This window comes from Microtus oregoni, unplaced genomic scaffold, assembly GCF_018167655.1.
Source record: "Microtus oregoni isolate MIOR12 unplaced genomic scaffold, Mior012 000028F_ref0000031, whole genome shotgun sequence".
Lineage (NCBI taxonomy): Eukaryota > Metazoa > Chordata > Mammalia > Rodentia > Cricetidae > Microtus > Microtus oregoni.
This window is the reverse complement of record NW_024543087.1, coordinates 14,529,240-14,547,759: the sequence shown is the minus strand read 5'-3', so window position 1 is coordinate 14,547,759 and position 18,520 is coordinate 14,529,240. Positions and strand designations below refer to the sequence as shown.

Here is an 18,520-nt window from a genome sequence, read left to right as displayed (position 1 = left end):
CTCAATTCACCTACAAAAAGGCACAGGCTAAAAGATTGGATATAATCTACAGCTTGAAACCCCAGGCATCTGGAGAGCCAAGCTGAGCAGTCCCAGAATTCCCCCTCAGTCAGCCCGATGCACACACACGGGTGCAGTGTGAGAATATCAACCACACACAGGAGGCGAGGATTTGATCAGTGACTACTGGCAGGTGCCGACTGGCGGGCTTCTGTGACTGAGGAAGAACCTGGACTGGCCTGGACCAGCGGATCAGAAGTGGACATAAGCATCCTCTACCACAGGGTGGCTACATAGAGGCTAAGATTCCAATCGGTTTGATTCCTGCGGCTTCTCTAACTCTTCTGAGGCCAGTCTGTGTGTGGGTAGTGACGACAGCAAATGCTCACACTCAGGCCGGAACGTGCAAGTGGAGCCTAGAGAGCAGCTTCAGAGTTAGAGATCTTCCCACCAGGTGGGGCCCAGGGAATGGACATTCAAGTCATCGGGCTTGCCTGTAGTGCTCACTGAGCCGTCTGACACAGCTTCAAACGGTGTTTTCATAAAATCCTCAGGTCAATTTGTGGGGCCTCTATCATGCTGGGACTTCAACTAGCAGGAAGCCCAGTGCCAAGAATGAGTGTCCTTTCTGTTTGAACTTTGGAGAGTCATTTCTGGTTTTGTTCTGAGCCAGCCGCCACCATCACTCGCTTCCAGTGGCAAGAGTCCCCTCAGCTCATCTCCAGGAGCATTGCTTTTCTAGGAGTCTGGAGTCTGAGTTCTGATGAGGACTCTAATTTGGCAGAAGCCCTGAATTTCATTGTGAAATTCCTTGGACTTCTATGAAGATATGAAGATATTGTTTTGCCTGCTTTTTTTCACTTTGTATTATTTATTTTTTAAAAAATATTTATTTATTTACTTATTTATTATGTATACAATATTCTGTCTGCATGTATGCCTGAAGGCCAGAAGAGAGCACCAGACCTCATTACAGATGGTTGTAAGCCACCATGTGATTGCTGGGAATTGAACTCAATCTTTGGAAGAGCAGGCAATGCTCTTAATCACTGAGCCATCTCTCCAGCCCCCACTTTGTATTATTTTCATTCTCCAACTCAGAACATTTATCCTTACTAGCCTCATTTACTTTTAGGGTGTTGCACAGTGCAGGCTGCCTTGAACTTGCTGTGACCAGGCTCAGCCTCCTGGGTACTGGGACTGCAGACATGCGCCATCCTTCCCTAGACACCTAGCGGCCTTGTTTTGTCTGACTGCCTTGTTTTGTCTGACTGCGTGTCTGTGCACCAGAAGCATGTAGGGCCCTTGGAGGCCAGAAGAGAACATTGGATCCCCAGGAACTGGATTTTCAGTTGTGAGCTGCCATGTGGGTTACCAGAAATTGAACCCAGGACATCTGGAAGAGCAGCTACGGTCTTAACTGCCTTGGTCTTATTTCTTTTGCAACAGGGTGTCATATAACCCACGCTAACCTTGGTCATCATACTGCTGAGAACCCTTTTGCTTTCACCTCCCAAGTGACTTAGTCATGAACTTTTTGTATGTGGATGCGTGCGGTGTGCATGCGTGCGGTGTGCATGTGTTGCAACTTGAATAAGAATCTCCTCCCCACCCCTGGTTCAAGTGTTTGAATACTTGGTCCCTAACTGGAACTATCTTGGAAGCATTAGGAGGTATGGCCCTGCTGGAGGAGGTATGTTACTATGAGCAGGTGTGAAAAAAAATGGTGTGAAAAAAGGAGGCTAAGAATTCAAGAGAGTGGGGGGGGGATATAGGAAGGCTTGAAGAAAGAAGGGGGAGATGGTAGAGTTGTATTACAATCTCAAAAAATAATTTGAAAGTGCCTATTTTGTTTTTCAAGACAGGGCTTTTCTGTGTACTCCTTGCTCTCCTGGAACTCACTCTGTAGATGATGTTGGCCTCAAACTTGAGAGATCGATCTGCCTCTGCCTCTGCCTCTGCTTCTGCCTCTGCCTCCCAAGTGCTGGGATTAGAGGCGTGCACCACCATTGCTTGGCTTAAAAGGTGCTTTTTTATCCAGGAAAGTAACGCTCTTCATCTGAGCCCAGCTACTACAGCAATAGGCACGGGAAGGTGGACATCTGCCCACACAACCTGGTCAACTCTTGATGACAGATTGACAAATTGCATATACATCTAGCCATGGGTTTTGTTTCCGAGATAAGGTCGCCTTATGTAGCCAGACCAGGCTGCCCTCGTACTCAGAGATCCACCTGCCTCTGCCTCCTGAGTGCTGGGATTAAAGGTGTACACCACATCTGTCCTCATCACTTCTTAGCAACACTAAAAATCACAAGTTTGGTCTTGCAAATAGAGGTTTATTATAAGGAAGAGGACACACAGCCCATTCAATTAGTTTTCAGGAGCAGACTTCAAAATATATACCGACAGAAAGGGGCATCTGGAACCCGTTCCCACCACTCGAGCTATGCTCACGTTATTGCACTGTGCTTTGGAGATGATGCTGCCAAAGGGGAAAAAGCAAATAAGACGTCAGTGCACAGGTGGGAGGGGCAGCACCAACTGATGCTGGCTCTTTATTCACAGTCCTAAACGTTTAAAACTTAAGAATTTGCCAGGCAGTGGTGGCGTACGCCTTTAATCCCAGCACTCAGGAGGCAGAGGCAGGCGGATCTGTGAGTTTGAGGCCATCGTGGTCTACAAGAGCTAGTTCCAGGAGAGACTTCAAAGCAACACAGAAACCCTGTCTCAAAAAGGAAGAAAAAAAAAACTTAAGTTATTTATTCACGGCATGTGTATGTGTATTAAAGAATAACCTGTGAGAATTAGCTCTCTCCATCTAAGCAAGATCCAGAGACTCCACTCAGGCTGCCAGCTTGGTGGCAGCAGCCTTCCCTGCTGATCCAGCTCAGATTACTTTTGTTAGCTGCACACATTGGCAAAGGTAGCCTTCCTAGCACGAGTGCCAATTCCAGCTTCCTGTGCTAGGCCTCGGCCACAGTCCTCAGTTCTGACAGGGCTATCTGAACTTAGCAACGAGAGAAGCCCGGTGTGATGTCGCATGCCTTAAATCACATCAACTTAGAGCTGAGGCAGGAAAACAGATGAGTTTGAGGCAGTCTGAGGTTAGTCTAGGCTACACAGTGAGACTTTGACTCAAAAACAGACCAAAAAAAAGATTTTTAATTTATAAATTCATTTAAAATTGAATTCTGCTCCCTTGGCTATACTTGGTCTACTCAAAGTGGATATAGTAGAAGCATCAATGTGTCCCTTCCCATCAGGTGACGTGGAGACAGTGTGGCGCAGTCCTGTCAATCATGGAGGGGCATATCTACCACGCTCTCTCAGGAGCTCATAAATGTCAGACCCGCATGAGTGCAAATCCAAGTCCACACCTCCCCTGCTCCTGGCCCTGCAGACTCAGGGAGCCCTGTCATCCTTTTCTTCCTCTGCACTAAGTTGAGAAAAAAAAAAAAAAAGCAACCATTCCCTCTCCCCATACCAGGCATGTTAAGAACACAGCAAAATGCCCTAAAGGTAAAGTTCATTAGCAGGATTCACACTTTACATGTGCAAGATCCGGATTCACTCCCCCAGCATAAGAAAGACAAATACCTCCCCCAAATTGGTAAATCTACCAATCTGGCAAAAGCTGATCAAGCCCAAACACATTAAATTCCACATATTCACACTAGATACGTCATAATCAAATTTCTAAAAACTGAACAAAATTTGGCACACCACCAACTTTAATCCCAGCACTCTGAAAGCAGAGGCAGGCAGATCTCAGAGTTCAAGGTCAGCCTGGTCTACAGAGTGAGTTCCAGGACAGCCAGAGCTACAGAGAATCCCTGTCATGGGGGAGGAGGGGGATGACACACAACACTGAACAAAAGACTTGAAATCAGAGGGACATGACACCTGGATCCACGAGTGACAGACTCCAATGACAATTGCTCTCCCGGCACATCAACAGAAGGCAGAAGGAATAGCAAAGCCCTTTCCAAATTCTGAAAGAGAATAAACTGACGATAATTAAAAGACCGAGATTGTGTGAGGCAGCAAGATCAGGAGTTCAAGGCAATCTTTGGATACATAAAACTTTAGGCTAGCCTTGGCTACATAGCAATTTCCAGGCCAGCCTGGATATAAAGGATGTCTCAAAACAACCAACACACACACACACACACACACACACACACACACACACACACTTTAAATAGCGAAGGCTTTCTTGACCAAAACAACAAAACTAAGAGTTATCACAATACTCGATTTTAAAATGCATCCCGCGAAGCTACTGTGCGCAAAGCAGAACGGCGTTGCCATAGAAACGGGTCCATCAGAGCCCAGTCACAGAATCCACACATTCATGGTTGACCGGTTTAAGGGAAATGATAGTCTCCAATAAACGGTGTAGAGGAAGTTAGCTAAACACCACATCCATGTACCACCCACTAATCAGTAATTCAATAATTATCTCAGGACAGATTCATGATAAGATCAGACCCAAAACTTGTAAACAACTAAAAGCAAATCTATAGGAAACTTTTTATGACTCTGGGCTAGGCTAGAGTTCTTGGCTAGGACCCCAGCCAGACACAGGCGACCAAACCAGGAACTGGAGAACGAGACTGAATCAAACTAAAAAGCTTATCCACAGCAAAGTGGGGAAAAAACAACACAAAAACAAACAAAACAAAGAGAAAGCCTACAGAGTGGAAAAATTTTTTTTAAGTAAGGTTTCACTGTGTAGGTTAGCATTGAATTTGAATGTGGCCTAGGCTGGTTTCAAACTTGAGGTAATCCTTCTGCCTTAGTTTCCTGACTGTGAAATTATAGGTGTATGCTCCCATATCCATAGGGAGAAAATATCATTGAGTCATACATGTAATATAAATTATATTGGTAAGTTATCAAGTGCTGTTGACCCTTGTTGAAAATGGACTCGGGATGGGCAATGGTGGCCTACACTTTAAACTCAGCACTTAGGAGACAGAGAAAGGTGGATCTCTGAGTTCAAGGCTAGCCTTGTGAGTACCAGGACAGCCAGGCCTATACAGAGAGACCCTCTCTCAAAAACAAAACAAAACAAAACAAAACAAAAAAACAAAAAAGACAAAAAACAATTCAAAGTAAACTTTTCCATTCTTTTGGAGATTGGGAGTAGGGTAAGGGGGTGTTTCACTAGATTGTCCAAGATGACCTGAAACTTGCAATCAATCCTTGCCTTGGTGTGCTCAGAGCTAGGAACTGGGCATGTGCCAGCACACCTTGCTCAGTGAAAATAATTTGGATGAAGGCAAGTAAAACTCTTGGGAAAAGTTAGCCAAAGGAGATTTAAAAAAAAAAAAAAAAAAAAAAACTCCATGAATGAAGCAACCTAAGTGGGCACAGAACTCAGAGGCCCATCCTGCCATTAAAGACAAACTAGGAAGGGCACAGTCTGGGTTCTACTGTGGGAGTCAAACTGCTGACAGGTGGCTGTATGTGCCACAGTCACAAGAACTAGCAATCCCCGCCCCCCCCCCCACACACACACACACAAGGCAGGGTGTTTTTCCGTAACAGCCCTGGCTGTCCTGGAACTGACAAGAGACCCATCTGCCTCTGCCTCTGCCTCCCAAGTGCTAGGATTGAAGGTGAGTAATGGACTGCTCTGTCCCTTTAAGAGACAGGCCACGCCCACTCCCTCCCCCATCCAAGGCAAGCTGATCTTCAGCTTCCAGCCTGAGTCTCTTCCCATCTCCCTCTCAAAGAGGCAGCTTCTGTCTCTCCCCATTTCTCCTCTTCCCTCCTCTGCACACACAACACAATACCGGCTTTTATGTGATGCTGGGATCATACACCTAGTCATATCTTTTTTTTTTTGTTTTGTTTTTCGAAACAGGGTTTCCCTGTAGCTTTGGTGCCCGTCCCGGAACTAGCTCTTGTAGACCATGCTGGCCTCGAACTCCCAGAGATCCGCCTGCCTCTGCCTCCCAAGTGCTGGGATTAAAGGCGTGTGCCACCACTGCCCGGCTAGTCATATCTTTTTACAGAAAGTAAAATGCATTTTTATTCAGAAGGGTTTTTTATTATTATTAAGGTATACTTAAACGTTGCAAAGCAGAGCTTACCTTGTTGGTCCCACATGTGTCTCGTTTTGTAGGCGGTAACACTTCCTGAGGTATAGCCTTCTCTCCTCCCACGTGTACACATCCAAAGAACCATCAGTAGATAAAGAGATGACGTGGAGAGGATCCTTCAAAGGACACCCAGATGTGAGTGGACAGGAGTCAAAGTGACATCAAAATACAGGGAAAGGGCCCATGGGATGGCCCATCAGGTAAAGGCACTTGCTAGTGAGCCTGGTACTCCGAGTTCCATCCCTCGAGTCAGTGGAAGAGTGGAAGGAGAAAAGTACTAACTCCGGAAAGATGTCCTCTGGCCTCTGCGTGGGCATGCATATGCACATGTCCCAATAGTCATAAGCTAAAAAATGTAATTCCATACAGGTGGTGGTGACGCACGCCTTTAATCCCAGCACTCTGGGAGGCAAGGACAGGCAGATCTCTGTGAGTTCAAGGCCAGCCTGGTCTACAAGAGCTAGTTCCAGGACAGGCTCCAGAGCTACAGAAAAACCCTGTCTCAAAAAAAGTGAAAAACAAAAACAAAAACAAAACAAAACAACAACAACAAAAACCCACCACTGGAAAGGAGGCACCCCAGACATACCACTAGTAATTTCATGGTCCTTTGCAGGCAGCCTTCAAATCTCTGCAGCTGGATGCCTTGCATGCTATAGACGAATAGAGATGACTTGCTTGAAAACACAATTGCATTCTTATCGCTGACTCCCATCCATCCTAGGCTCTCCATGTAATATGGTAACCGGAAGGCTGCAACTTTATGAACTGCTCCATGCAAAACGCAAAGTAGGTGGGCAACTTCTGAATCATACCCCTACTTCCATGGGACTCTAACCTGGTAGAGACCATAAAGACAGTCCAGTGGACTGACAGATCCATGGCCTTGATCATGGAAAAGCGGACTATGACAATGACAGTTTGAACAATCAATAATAGCCCGAACACTGGAAAGACACCTGTACCGAGAAAGGACATTAGAACCCAGCGCCTAATACATGATATAAATGTGTTGTGGGACAATGGCCTTGTACCCTGTCAATTGTATTGTTTTAATAAAACGCCATTGACCAGCAGCCAGGCAGAAAGTAGAGGTGGCTGATGAGAACAGGAGAATTCTGGGAAGAGGAAAGAGTCAGTCTGTAGTTGTCACAGAGAAAACCAGACACAAAGGAAGCAAGATGAGAATGCCTCCCTGATAAAAGGTACCAAGCTACATGGCTGACACAGACAAGAACTATGGGTTAAAGTAGGATGTCAGAGTTAATAAGACGCCTGAGCTAACAGGCCAACCAGTTTATAATTAATATAGACCTCTGTGTGTTTCTTTGGGACCAGGCAGAACAGAAACCTCTGTCAACATAAATGGAAATATGCTGCCCAAGAGAGCAGGGTAGAGTGTAGTGACCAGCTGAGTGTAGACAGCAAAGAGGCTTGGGTTCACATTTAGCTAAGGAACCTTCTGCTCCCTTTATAAAGACTTGCATCATCACGGGAATACATGCCTTTAACCCCAGAGAGTCCAATCAAAATAGGGATACACGCCTTTAACCTCAGACTCCAATCATCATGGGGATACACGCCTTAAACCCCAGAGTCCAATCATCACGGGGATACACGCCTTTAATTCCAGAGTCCAGTGGATAACTAAGTTCGAAGGTCAGCCTGATCTACAGAGCAAGTTCCAGGACAACCAGGGTTATAGAGAAACCCAGTCTCAAAAAAAATAAGTAAATAAAAAAATAAACAACCAAAGTCATGCATTTATGGCTTCATATGAGTACTTCTGGGAGAGATAAAAAAATAGCGTTTCTTTTAAATTTAAAAATTGTTTTCAACATGATTGTTTGTGTAAGTATTCATGCCACAGGCACACGTGACAGTCAGGGATAACTTGAGGGACTTAGTTTAATTCCCACATGGTGGAAGGAGAGAACTAAGTTATCAGGCCTGGCAGTTGAATGTCCCTGTGTCTAGGCCAGTGGTTTTCAACTTTCCTAATGCTGAGACTTTTAATACAATGTTTCATGTTGTGGTGACCCCAACCATAAAATTATTTTCATTGCTACTTAATAACTAATTTTGCTGTTAGGAGTCATGATGTAAATATTCTTTGAGAAAGGTTTGCCAACGGGGTCATGACCCACAGATTGAGAGCCACCTCTCTAAGCCATTTTGCCGGTCCCATAATAAAGAGTTTTGTTGTTGTTGTTTTGTTTTGTGTTTGGTTGGTTTGGTTTTTGTTGTTGTTGTTTTTAAGGAGGCGGCATTGAGACGGTCTTACCATAACCCAGACTGGCTCTGAAAGTACAACCATGTACAAAAGCAAATAAATATGCATGGACCCTGAGCAAGGGCTTGGCTCTGAGCAGACCGGCTGCCTTCCAGTACCCATGAATGAGCACCAGAGAGCAGGGAGTTAAGAGGGAGGGAGTATAAAGAGTGCTGGGTACATGTGGGTCCCCTCTTCCCCATGGTCCATCAACCACAGGGGCAGAAGCAGCAAGCAAGGCCTTGTCTGGGCTGTGAGCAAGACTGAAATACCTTCCGGGAGACTGCTTTGGTGTTGGAGTTCAGCTTTATTCCAGAGTAAGGAAAATACACAGGAAGGGGACAGTGGCTGGGCATTACCTAGTTAGTATTAAACAGCACCCTCCCACCCTAAGGCTCCTTATGTGGCAGCAGGGTCCTATCCTAAAGCTCCGTACAACACAAGGTCTGATCACCTTTTGGGCAACAGGCAGGAAGCTTCAAACTCCTGCCGGGAACTGTGTCAAGGGTCACACCTGAGCTAAGTCAGGCATCCATGCTTAGAGATAGAGAGCAGGAAGAATTCAGGGGAGAGGAGGAGAGGAAAAGGGGGAGCACGGGGCAAGTTCTCCAAATTGTGCCTAGTTCAGAGAGAACTGCCAGGCCATGATCATGGCAGACTTCAACATCTGACCAGCAGGGCCTCCCAACAGGTATGAAATCTGAAATTCTGTGCTAGAGGTGGATTCCGGGGGAGGATAGCACAGTCCAGGAAGGTTGCTGTGAGTTCAAGGCCAGCAAAGTAAAGGCTTCCAGGGACCCTTATTCCACCTGCCTTTGGCTGAGCCGGGTTTCAAGGACACTAATAGACACTTGCCAACGGGACTGAGCAGTACTGCTTCCCAGAGCATCACTTCTGCCCAGATAGGGTCCAGAAGAGAGCAGCAGACTGTCTAGTCCTCCCAGAGGGCTGGACCGTCCTTGACTCTCCTGCCCCGGAACTTGAAGTTGCTAGAACAGTACTACCTTTGGAGAGATGTGTGGATGTTTCTTATTCAAGAAGACCCATTTCTTCTGAGGAGAGCAGCGGAGAGTGTCAATCGTGTATTTCAAAGCAGGGACTCTAGAAATAAGCTGTAATTCGGGAATCCTAAATATGTAGAGGCTACCGAAAACATCACCTGCCTGAAATCAAAGCACCAGCAGTCGATCAGTAGGGAAACCTGAAACGTGAAGGAAGCAGCATTGGCAACTCCAAGACGCACCAGCCTGCCCCCCAGAGCGGCTCAGACAATCCCACAAAGACAGCTCAGTGCATTCTGTGTCTGCCTCGGGTGGCTCACCTCTGCCTGCTCCAAGGGATCTGAATCTCTCCTAGACTTTGTGGGCACCTATACTCACATGCACAGACCTGCACACAGTCGCATTATTAAAAATAGACCTTTAACTCGGGCCATGGTGGCACATGCCTTTAATCCCAGCACTCGGGAAGCAGAGGCAGGTGGATCTGAGTTCAAAGCCAGCCTGGTCTACAGAGCAAGTTCCAGGACAGGCTCCAAAACTACACAGAAAAGCACTGTCTTAAACAAATCAAAACACAAAACAGATTTTTTTTTAATAAAAATGAGACCTGGGGACTGGAAAGATGACTCAGAGGTTGAGAGAACTGGCTGCTCTTCCAGAGGACCTGAGTTCAATTCCCAGCACCCACATAGTGGCTCACAACCATCTGTAATGAAATTTGGTGCCCTCTCTGGCAGGCAGACATACATGCAGGCAGAACACTGTAGGCATAATAAGTTGTTTTTTTTTTTTAAAAAAAAATATCTTTACAGCCAAAAAAAAATTTAAGAAATAAAAAAAATGAGAACTTCTGGGACTGGAGAGGTGGGACTGGAGAGGTGGATCAGCGGTTTTTGAGAGCACCTGTTCTAGAGAATTTAGGTTCAATTCCAGCACCCACACAGCAGCTCACAACTGTTAACTCCAGTCCCTGGGGCTCCAATGACTTATTTTTCTGACCTCCAAGGGCACTCAGCATAGTGCACCACCATGCCCAGGATGAATTTTTTTTTCGTTTTTCAAAACCGGGTTTCTCTGTGAAACAGACATAGCTGTCCTGGAACTAGCTCTGTAGACCAGGCTGGCCTCAAACTCAGATCCACCTGCCTTTGCTTCCCAAGTGCTGGCATTAAAGGCGTGTGCTACTACTGCCTGGCTACACATTTTTTTAGAGAGACGTTTACAGGGCTGGGTGGTGGTGTTTCACACCTTTAATCCCAATACTTGGCAGAGGCCAACCTGGTCTACATAGTGAGTTTCAAGCCAGCCTGGGCTACACAGAGAAACCCTTCTCAAAAACAAACAAACACACACCCCAAAACAAAACAATACAACTTTTTCAGGGCATAGCAGCATATGTCTTTAACCCCAGCAGTCAGGAGATAGAGGCAGGCTAATCTCTGAGTTTGAAGATAGCATGATCTACACAGTGAGTTCCAGGCCGGCCAGGACTACATCATATGACTTTGACTCAAACACAGACACATATATGAGGAGAGAGATTTTCTAAGTCCTAAACCACTCTTCCCAACGACTCACTGGGGTGTCAACATTATCCTTTTTCCTTATTATCTGATAAAATTCACAGTTTTCTCTCCACTATCTCTGTCCAAATTATGGAGTCCACATTAGTAAATATTTGAGTGCTGGAGAGATGGCTGAGTGGTTAAAGGCACTGGCTGTTCTTGCAGAGGACCTGGGTTCAATTCCCAGCACCCACATGACAGTCCACAACTGTCTGTAACTCCAGTGCCAGGGGATCTGACACTTTCATGCAGATGTACATGCAAGCAAAACACCCAATACACATAAAATAAATAAAACATTAGAAATAATAATAAACATTTGAAAGAAGCAAAAATGTTGTCTGAGGTTTTCTGTCCAGCTTGGTTCCCACAATTGTTAAGTCCCAAAGAAATCACACTGAGGTCTACATTAGTTATAAACTGATTGGCCCATTATCTCAGGATTTTTATTAACTCTTATAACATATTAGCCCATTATTCTTGTCTATGTTAGCCACATGGCTCAGTACCTTTTTCAGCGAGGCAGTCACAGCTTGCTTGCTCTGTGACTGGGCCAGGAATGCTGAGGAATGACTTCCTTCTTCCCAGAATTCTTCTGTTCTCATTGACCCACCTCTACTTCCTGTCTGGTTGTCCTGCCTATACTTCCTGCCTGGCTACTGTCCAATCAGTGTTTATTTAAAATATAATTGACAGAATACAGACCATTGTCCCACACCACAAAAATGTAAAATCACTTAGAAAAATTGTGTGTTGTATGTATATTTGTGCATGGGTATGTAGATGTGCACACCTGTGCGTACGTGTCAGGCATCCTGCTCCCTCGGTCTCCGCCTGATTCCCTTGAGGTAGTCTCTTATTGAGCCTGGAGCAAGGCTGACTAGCAGCCAGCAAGTCCCAGTCACCCTTTTGTTTCCAACCCCAACAGCACTGGAGCCGCCAACACAGTTAGGTACTTTTTCACTTTTTCTTTTTTTTTTTTTTTTGATTTTTCGAGACAGGATTTCTCCATAGCTTTTGGTTCCTGTCCTGGAACTAGCTCTTGTAGACCAGGCTGGCCTCGAATTCACAGAGATCTGCCTGTCTCTGCCTCCCAAGTGTTGGGATTAAAGGTGTGCGCCACCACCACCTGGCAGTTAGGTACTTTTTATTATCTACTTTTTATGTGATTGCCAGGGATTTGAACTCAGGTCTTCACGCTTGCACAGCAAACACCCCTACTCACTAAGACATCTCGCCCCAGGCCTCTAGAAAAATTTTTAATTTTTTTTTTAAAAGAACGGCTTAAGAGCATAGTGAGGGTGGCACACATCTTTAATCCCAACACTTGAGAGACAGAGAGAGTCAGAAGGATCTCTGAGTTCCAGGCCAGCCTGGTCTACAAAGCAAGTTCTAGGACAGCCAGGCTACACAAAGAGACCTTGTCTTGAAAAGCCAAACCAAACCAAAACAAAGAAAGACAAGATGGCTTAGGAAAGGTCCATGAGGTTAGGTCGGCTGCCATTTACCCGTGTGCTGTGACTGACTCTCAGGTTTGCAGACACGACTCCGAGAGGACAGTTTTGACGGTGATGGGACCTCAGACTGGCCAGTGTTTTGTTCTGTATGCCTGCTCTAGATTTGGGGGGTCATTTACCAAGACGAATGGGCCATCCTTTGTAAGGACAGCTTCCAGGGACCCACAAAAAGCGGACATGGTGTTAGTCACCAGAGCATCCCTGTCATGACAGTTCCACATCTTGATGGTTGCTTCCATATCCACGGTGACTGCAATGTGCATCTCAGGGAGGGTAGCCACTCTCTCAATCTTGGCAGACTGTGCTGGGCTTGCCCAGGTCATAACACCCTGCGGAACAAGGGCAGCCATGTGTCTGAGGAGCTATTTCCACTGCTTTCACCCACTAACTTTAATTGGAAGCCTTTTCCAGACTGGAACCACTTCTTACACGCAAAGGACACAAAAATTCTAAGCATCTCTAGCTAGGCATGGTGGCACACGCCTGTCACCTCAGCCCAGAGAGGCAGAGGTGGGAAGAACACTGTAAGTTTGAGGCCGGTTTGATTTACAATATCGAGTTACAGACCAGTTGGGGCTACTATAAGGCTATCTCAAAAAAGAAAAAGAGACACAACAAAAAAGAAAACTATAAACATCTAGATTACTCGGGGGCAGGAGTGGACATGAAAATAGGACATATGCACTATGCTCAGAGGTAAGCATTCACTCCACACACTGTAAAGAAAAACATGGCTGGTGATTCGCCTCAGTAGGCACTTGCCCGCAAACCAGAAGATAGGAGTGCAATCCCCAGAACACGTGGCGGAAGGAGAGAACTGACTCTCACAAACATGTGTGAAGAACAGTCACCCTGTGCTCAGGCCAGTTTTACCTTTTCCTAACAGTTGCAGCGTGCAGTGCCTTCTTATTGCTGTGTCTCATGGGGCTAGTGTTTGGTTTTTTATTTATTTATTTTATTTATGTTTTTGAGATGGTCTCTCTACAATCCCAGCTGCCCTGGAACTCACTATATGTAGACCAGGCTGACCTCAAACTCAGATTTCCACCTGCCTCTGCCTCCTGCATGCTGAGGTTAAAGGCCTTGGCCACCACTTCTGGCAGTATCAACTTTGGTTGGTTGGGTTTTCAAGACATGGATTCTCTGTGTAGCCCTAGTGTCTTGGAACTTACTCTGTAGACCAGGCTGACCTCATCCACCTGCCTCTCCCTCCCAAATGCTAGGATTAAAAACATGCACCAACTTAAAATTGCTTTATAACACACAAAACCTATTCACAATGACTCAATCATCACAAAATTTGTTATTGTATCATCAACTCTTATACATTGAAAACAAAACCAGGTTCTCTTCCAGGCTTTTCTTTAACTTAGAAACATCACACACACACACCACACACACAAACACTCTTCACCCCACCCACAAACACACAAATGCACCCATCCACCCACCACCACCCAAAAAGCCAAAAGCATAAATATTAAGGGAATTTAATAAAAATATAGACAACAATCAATGACCATTTCTAAGCCCTAACTCCGTTTGCATGGGAACTATTAGTAACCCCTTCTTCCCCTAAACACAATCTCCCCTTGGAGTTAACCTTTCACTAAAATGCGACTCCCACTTTTATCCCTTTGAAAGGTAAGCTGTCAGGGTTTGGTACCGTGTAGCACAGGACTCTAAATCTCAAGAGGCTGAAGTCAAGTTCCACTCTTAGCTCTCTGCCAGGGATCCTGATCCACCATTGCATCCTAGCACTTAGGGGCAGAACTAAGAGGGTTCCTGTGAGTCTGAGGCCAGCCTAGGTGCCTAGTGAGTTCTAGGACCTTCTGATATTCTGTCTTAAACAATCTCCCAAAAGAGAACAACCAAAAAACAATTAAAAAAATAAAACCTTCAACCTCAAGATCATCCAGTTCATTATAGTACATTTCCACTTTGTTGTGACAATTGACAATGTTTCTAAACATTTGTGACCCAACAAGCCAAACAAAACAGTGATTTATCTAAACAAACAAATAAAAACAAAACACATTTGCTGGGTGTGTGCGCTCATGCCTTTAGTCCCAGCACTCAGGAGGCAGGCGGATCTGTTTAGTTGGAGGCCTGGTCTACATAGTTCTAGAACAGTCAGGACAACATGTTGAGACTTTCTCTCAAACAATGTTCATTCCATCACTATATCATAGACTCTTTTATCTTTTAAAATAAAAAGAAAAATATTTGAGAACAGAGATTAAGCAGTATGTACTCTTAGAAGCATTCAGCATTCATTCACCCACTTCTCCCTGGGGGGTGGGGGCCACAGACACAGCCGTGTACTTTGATACAGGACTACTGAGCACTGGGATTTAACCATAGGAAAAACTGAAACCTTGCAAACTCAGAACAGGGAAGGTCATAGCAAGATAAGGAATATGGCCACCTACTTCATTTATAAGAGGACCAGTCACCTCCCTCCAGAGATAAAGAATTTCACCTACCAGAGCCCCCATAGAAGGCTGTATCCTGGAGTCTCCTCAAGAACAAAGCTAGCCCTGTGTTTATACTGTTCTGGGAGAAAAGCTGCAAACCCAAATCTGGGACCCCATAGACTGCTCTGGGAGTGGGAAAGCCTACACAACCCATGGGAGTCAGATAAGTCTACCTGGGACCTCATAGACATTCTACTATACTGGCTCAGCACATGGCTGTCTCACAAGTCAGAGTACACAAGAAAACTTTTGCCCAAACCAGCAGGGAGTGCACAGTGGGGATCTGGTGTTATGATGCAGAGGCAAACCATGGGTACTGCCCTCAAGAACCACAGGCATAGCCAGGCCTGTGTACTTTACCACAGGGACTAGGGTAAAGAGTAGGGTCCTGTATGGTTCACACTATCCCTCTCCCAGAGGTCTGTATATGGGCTCCAATCTTTAACAAACCAGATGGGGAAAGAGAACCAAGATTTCCCTGATTCTCCCACACACAGGTGTACTGGTACTGTGTCAAGCAATGTTGGCACAGCTCCATTGCCTTTCCTCCCCTAAGATACACAGCTTAAGGTCCCAAGAGAAACTACGCCCAGTGCCAGCCACATTCTGTTCTGTTTAGCTCCTGGTCAAGTGTCAAGTGTCCCATCCCCAGTAGAGCACAGCTCCAGCTCATAGTTAGGCACATACAGGATCAGCAGATCTAAAAATCACACAAACTTTGCTTCTACAACACCTACGTGGGTTCCCTAAATTGACCAAGCTGTGCCATGACAAAATTTGTGTGCTGGTACCATGGCGGTCTCTCTATAAAGTCAGAAAGAAATTTGTACAGTTCTTTAGTAAAATCTATTAAAACTGAGTCAAGAGATATAAAAACACTTAACAGATCAAGAGCAGGTGTCAAAACAAAGCTCTTAACAAAAGGTCTCCCAAGATGCACCTCACCATAAAAAGACAGACACTACTCACTACTCTAGGGTAAAAGGCTGAAAAAGGAATTCTAAGCAAATAGATCTAGGAAACAGACAAGTACTCTTTTAATATCTGACAAAATAGACTTCAAACTGAAACTAGCCAGAAGAGATAAATCACTTCATTCTGATTAAGAAAATGATCCATTGCCGGGCAGTGGTGGCACATGCTTTAATCCCAGCCAGCCTGGTCTACAGAGTGAGTTCAAGGACAGGCTCCAAAGCTACAGAGAAACCCTGTCTCAAAAAACAAAAAACAACAAAAAAAAAACAAACAAAGAAAGATAGGAAGAAAGAAAGAAAGAGAAAGGAAGAAAGAAAATGATCTATCAAGGGGACGTTACAATTTTAAGCATATGCAACAAACAATGGGGTACTCAAGCTTGGAGAACGAATACTGTTGAAATAGGAGCGGCGGGGCTGCGTCCCTGGCACCCGGCCGCCACATGGCTAGCTTAGTTTATGCCCTGAAATAATTACACGGAAACTGTATTCTTTTAAACACCGCTTGGCCCATTATATCTAGCCTTTTCTCGGCTAACTCTCGCACCTGGACTAGCCCATTTCTAATAATCTATGTAGCCCAAGAGCTGGCTTACCAGGAATGATAACCTGTGTCTGCCTGGAGTGGGAGAATCATGGCAACTCCCTGACTCAGCTTCTTTCTCCCAGCCTTCTGTTCTGTTTACTCCATCCACCTATGTTTTAACCTATGAGGGCCAAGCAGTTTCTTTATTGCTTAACCAATGAAATCAACAGATTGATATATGACACTCCCACATCAGAATACCCCTGGAAAGTTAGATGTATCCCAGCACGACAGTAGTGGGTGACTTTAATACCCCACTCTCACCAACTGGCCGAAACTCACCAACTGACAGAAAAATAAACAGAAATACTGAATTAAATTACTTCATAGGTTAAAAAATCTTAGACATCTATAGAATAGTCTACCCAAATATTGCAGAATATATGGTGTATATTCTAAGAGAATTGCTTGTGTTCTCTCTGGTAACACTGGGGTAAAGCTATAGCCAACAGTCACAGGATCTCTAGAACCATATATCAATCTGTTGATTTCATTGGTTAAGTAATAAAGAAACTGCTTGGTTGGCCCTCATAGGTTAAAACATAGGTAGGCGGAGTAAACAGAACAGAATGCTGGGAGAAAGAAGCTGAGTCAAGGAGTCACCATGATTCTCCCACTCCAGGCAGACGCAGGTTAAGATCATTCCTGGTAAGCCAGCTTGTGGGCTACAGCAGATTATTAGACATGGGCTAGTCCAGGTGCGAGAGTTAGCCTAGAAGAGGCTAGATAGAAATGGGCCAAGCAGTGTTTAAAAGAATACAGTTTCCGTGTAATTATTTCGGAGCATAAGCTAGAGCTAGCCTATGGGCGGCCGGGTGCCAGGGATGCAGCCCCGCCGCTCCTATTTCAACAAATACTGAATTAAATTATTTCATAAGTGAAAAAAACTTAGACATCTATAGAACATTCTACCCAAATATTGCAGAATATATGGTGTATATTCTAAGAGATTTGCTTGTGTTCTCTCTGGTAACACTGGGGTAAAGCTATAGCCAACAGTCACAGGATCTCTAGAACATATGCAAATTTGCGAAGATCAAATAAACTGACGAATACTGAGTGGAGTCATTGAAGAAATCAAAAGGGAACAAAGATTCCTAGAATTGAATTGAAGACAAAACCACAACATAGAAAAGCCATCAGATATAGTGAAGAGCAGTCCTGAGAGGAAAGCTCACAGATCCAAGCTCCTCCATTAATGAGAGAACACCAGAGAGAAGAGAAATCAGGAGGCAGAGGCAGGTGGATCTCGGAGTTCCAGGCTAACCAAGGCTACATAGTGAGAGCTTCTCTCAAAACAATCTCTTTTCAGAGAAACCTCAAATAAGTGAATGCCTGAGAAATAAAACACAGCAACCCCAAAGTCAGACGTAAATAAATCACTAAGATCCGGGCAACGGGGCCAGTGAGGTAGGTGACTCAGCAGGTAAAGGCACTTGCCACCAAGACTAGTTAATCTAAGTTCAGTGAACTGACACCCACAAGATAAGAGGAGGAAAATGACTCCCACAGGTTGTCCTGACCTTCACACACGCCATGGTATTGTAGGCACATGCATGTACACATACATACACAAATACGTGTGTAATAAAGAGATGGAGAAATTAATGAAATAAAAATAAAAAACTAAGTAAATTACCCAAATCAATAAAATGACAGAAGATAGCCATGATGACAGATATCAGCAAAATTCTGAAACTCATTAGGTTATACCTTAAAAATAAATGCTTTCCAATAAATTAATAAAAATGGATACATTTCTAGGTGTACATGACCTGCCAAAATTAAATTGAGATATGAACAGGAATGTACACATGCATTACCACATACATACATATGCAAAAAGGTAAAAAAACAAAACAAAAAAGATGAACAAATAAATACCTAGGGCCAGATTAATTACCCCGGTGAATTTTACCAAACCTTCATAGTAAAACTAACACCAATTCTTCTTAAACTACTGTACACCATAGGGACATTAGGAAGGGACATTACCAAACTTTTATGTGTGTGTT

The 18,520-nt window shown here is 44.6% G+C and overlaps 1 protein-coding gene across 1 annotated transcript in view; it reads right to left on the bottom strand.

Annotated features, from left to right (window-relative positions):
• Window positions 1-18,520, bottom strand: part of Fbxw12 (F-box and WD repeat domain containing 12) — a gene marked incomplete at its 5' end in the record, with an annotated part of 38,889 nt that overhangs the window by 14,507 nt on the left and 5,862 nt on the right. Inside the window, 6 exon segments of the mRNA XM_041677565.1 lie at window positions 2,407-2,485; window positions 6,105-6,229; window positions 6,703-6,881; window positions 6,935-6,998; window positions 9,390-9,548; window positions 12,588-12,797. Of these exon segments, the coding sequence (XP_041533499.1) occupies window positions 2,407-2,485; window positions 6,105-6,229; window positions 6,703-6,881; window positions 6,935-6,998; window positions 9,390-9,548; window positions 12,588-12,797 (816 nt within the window).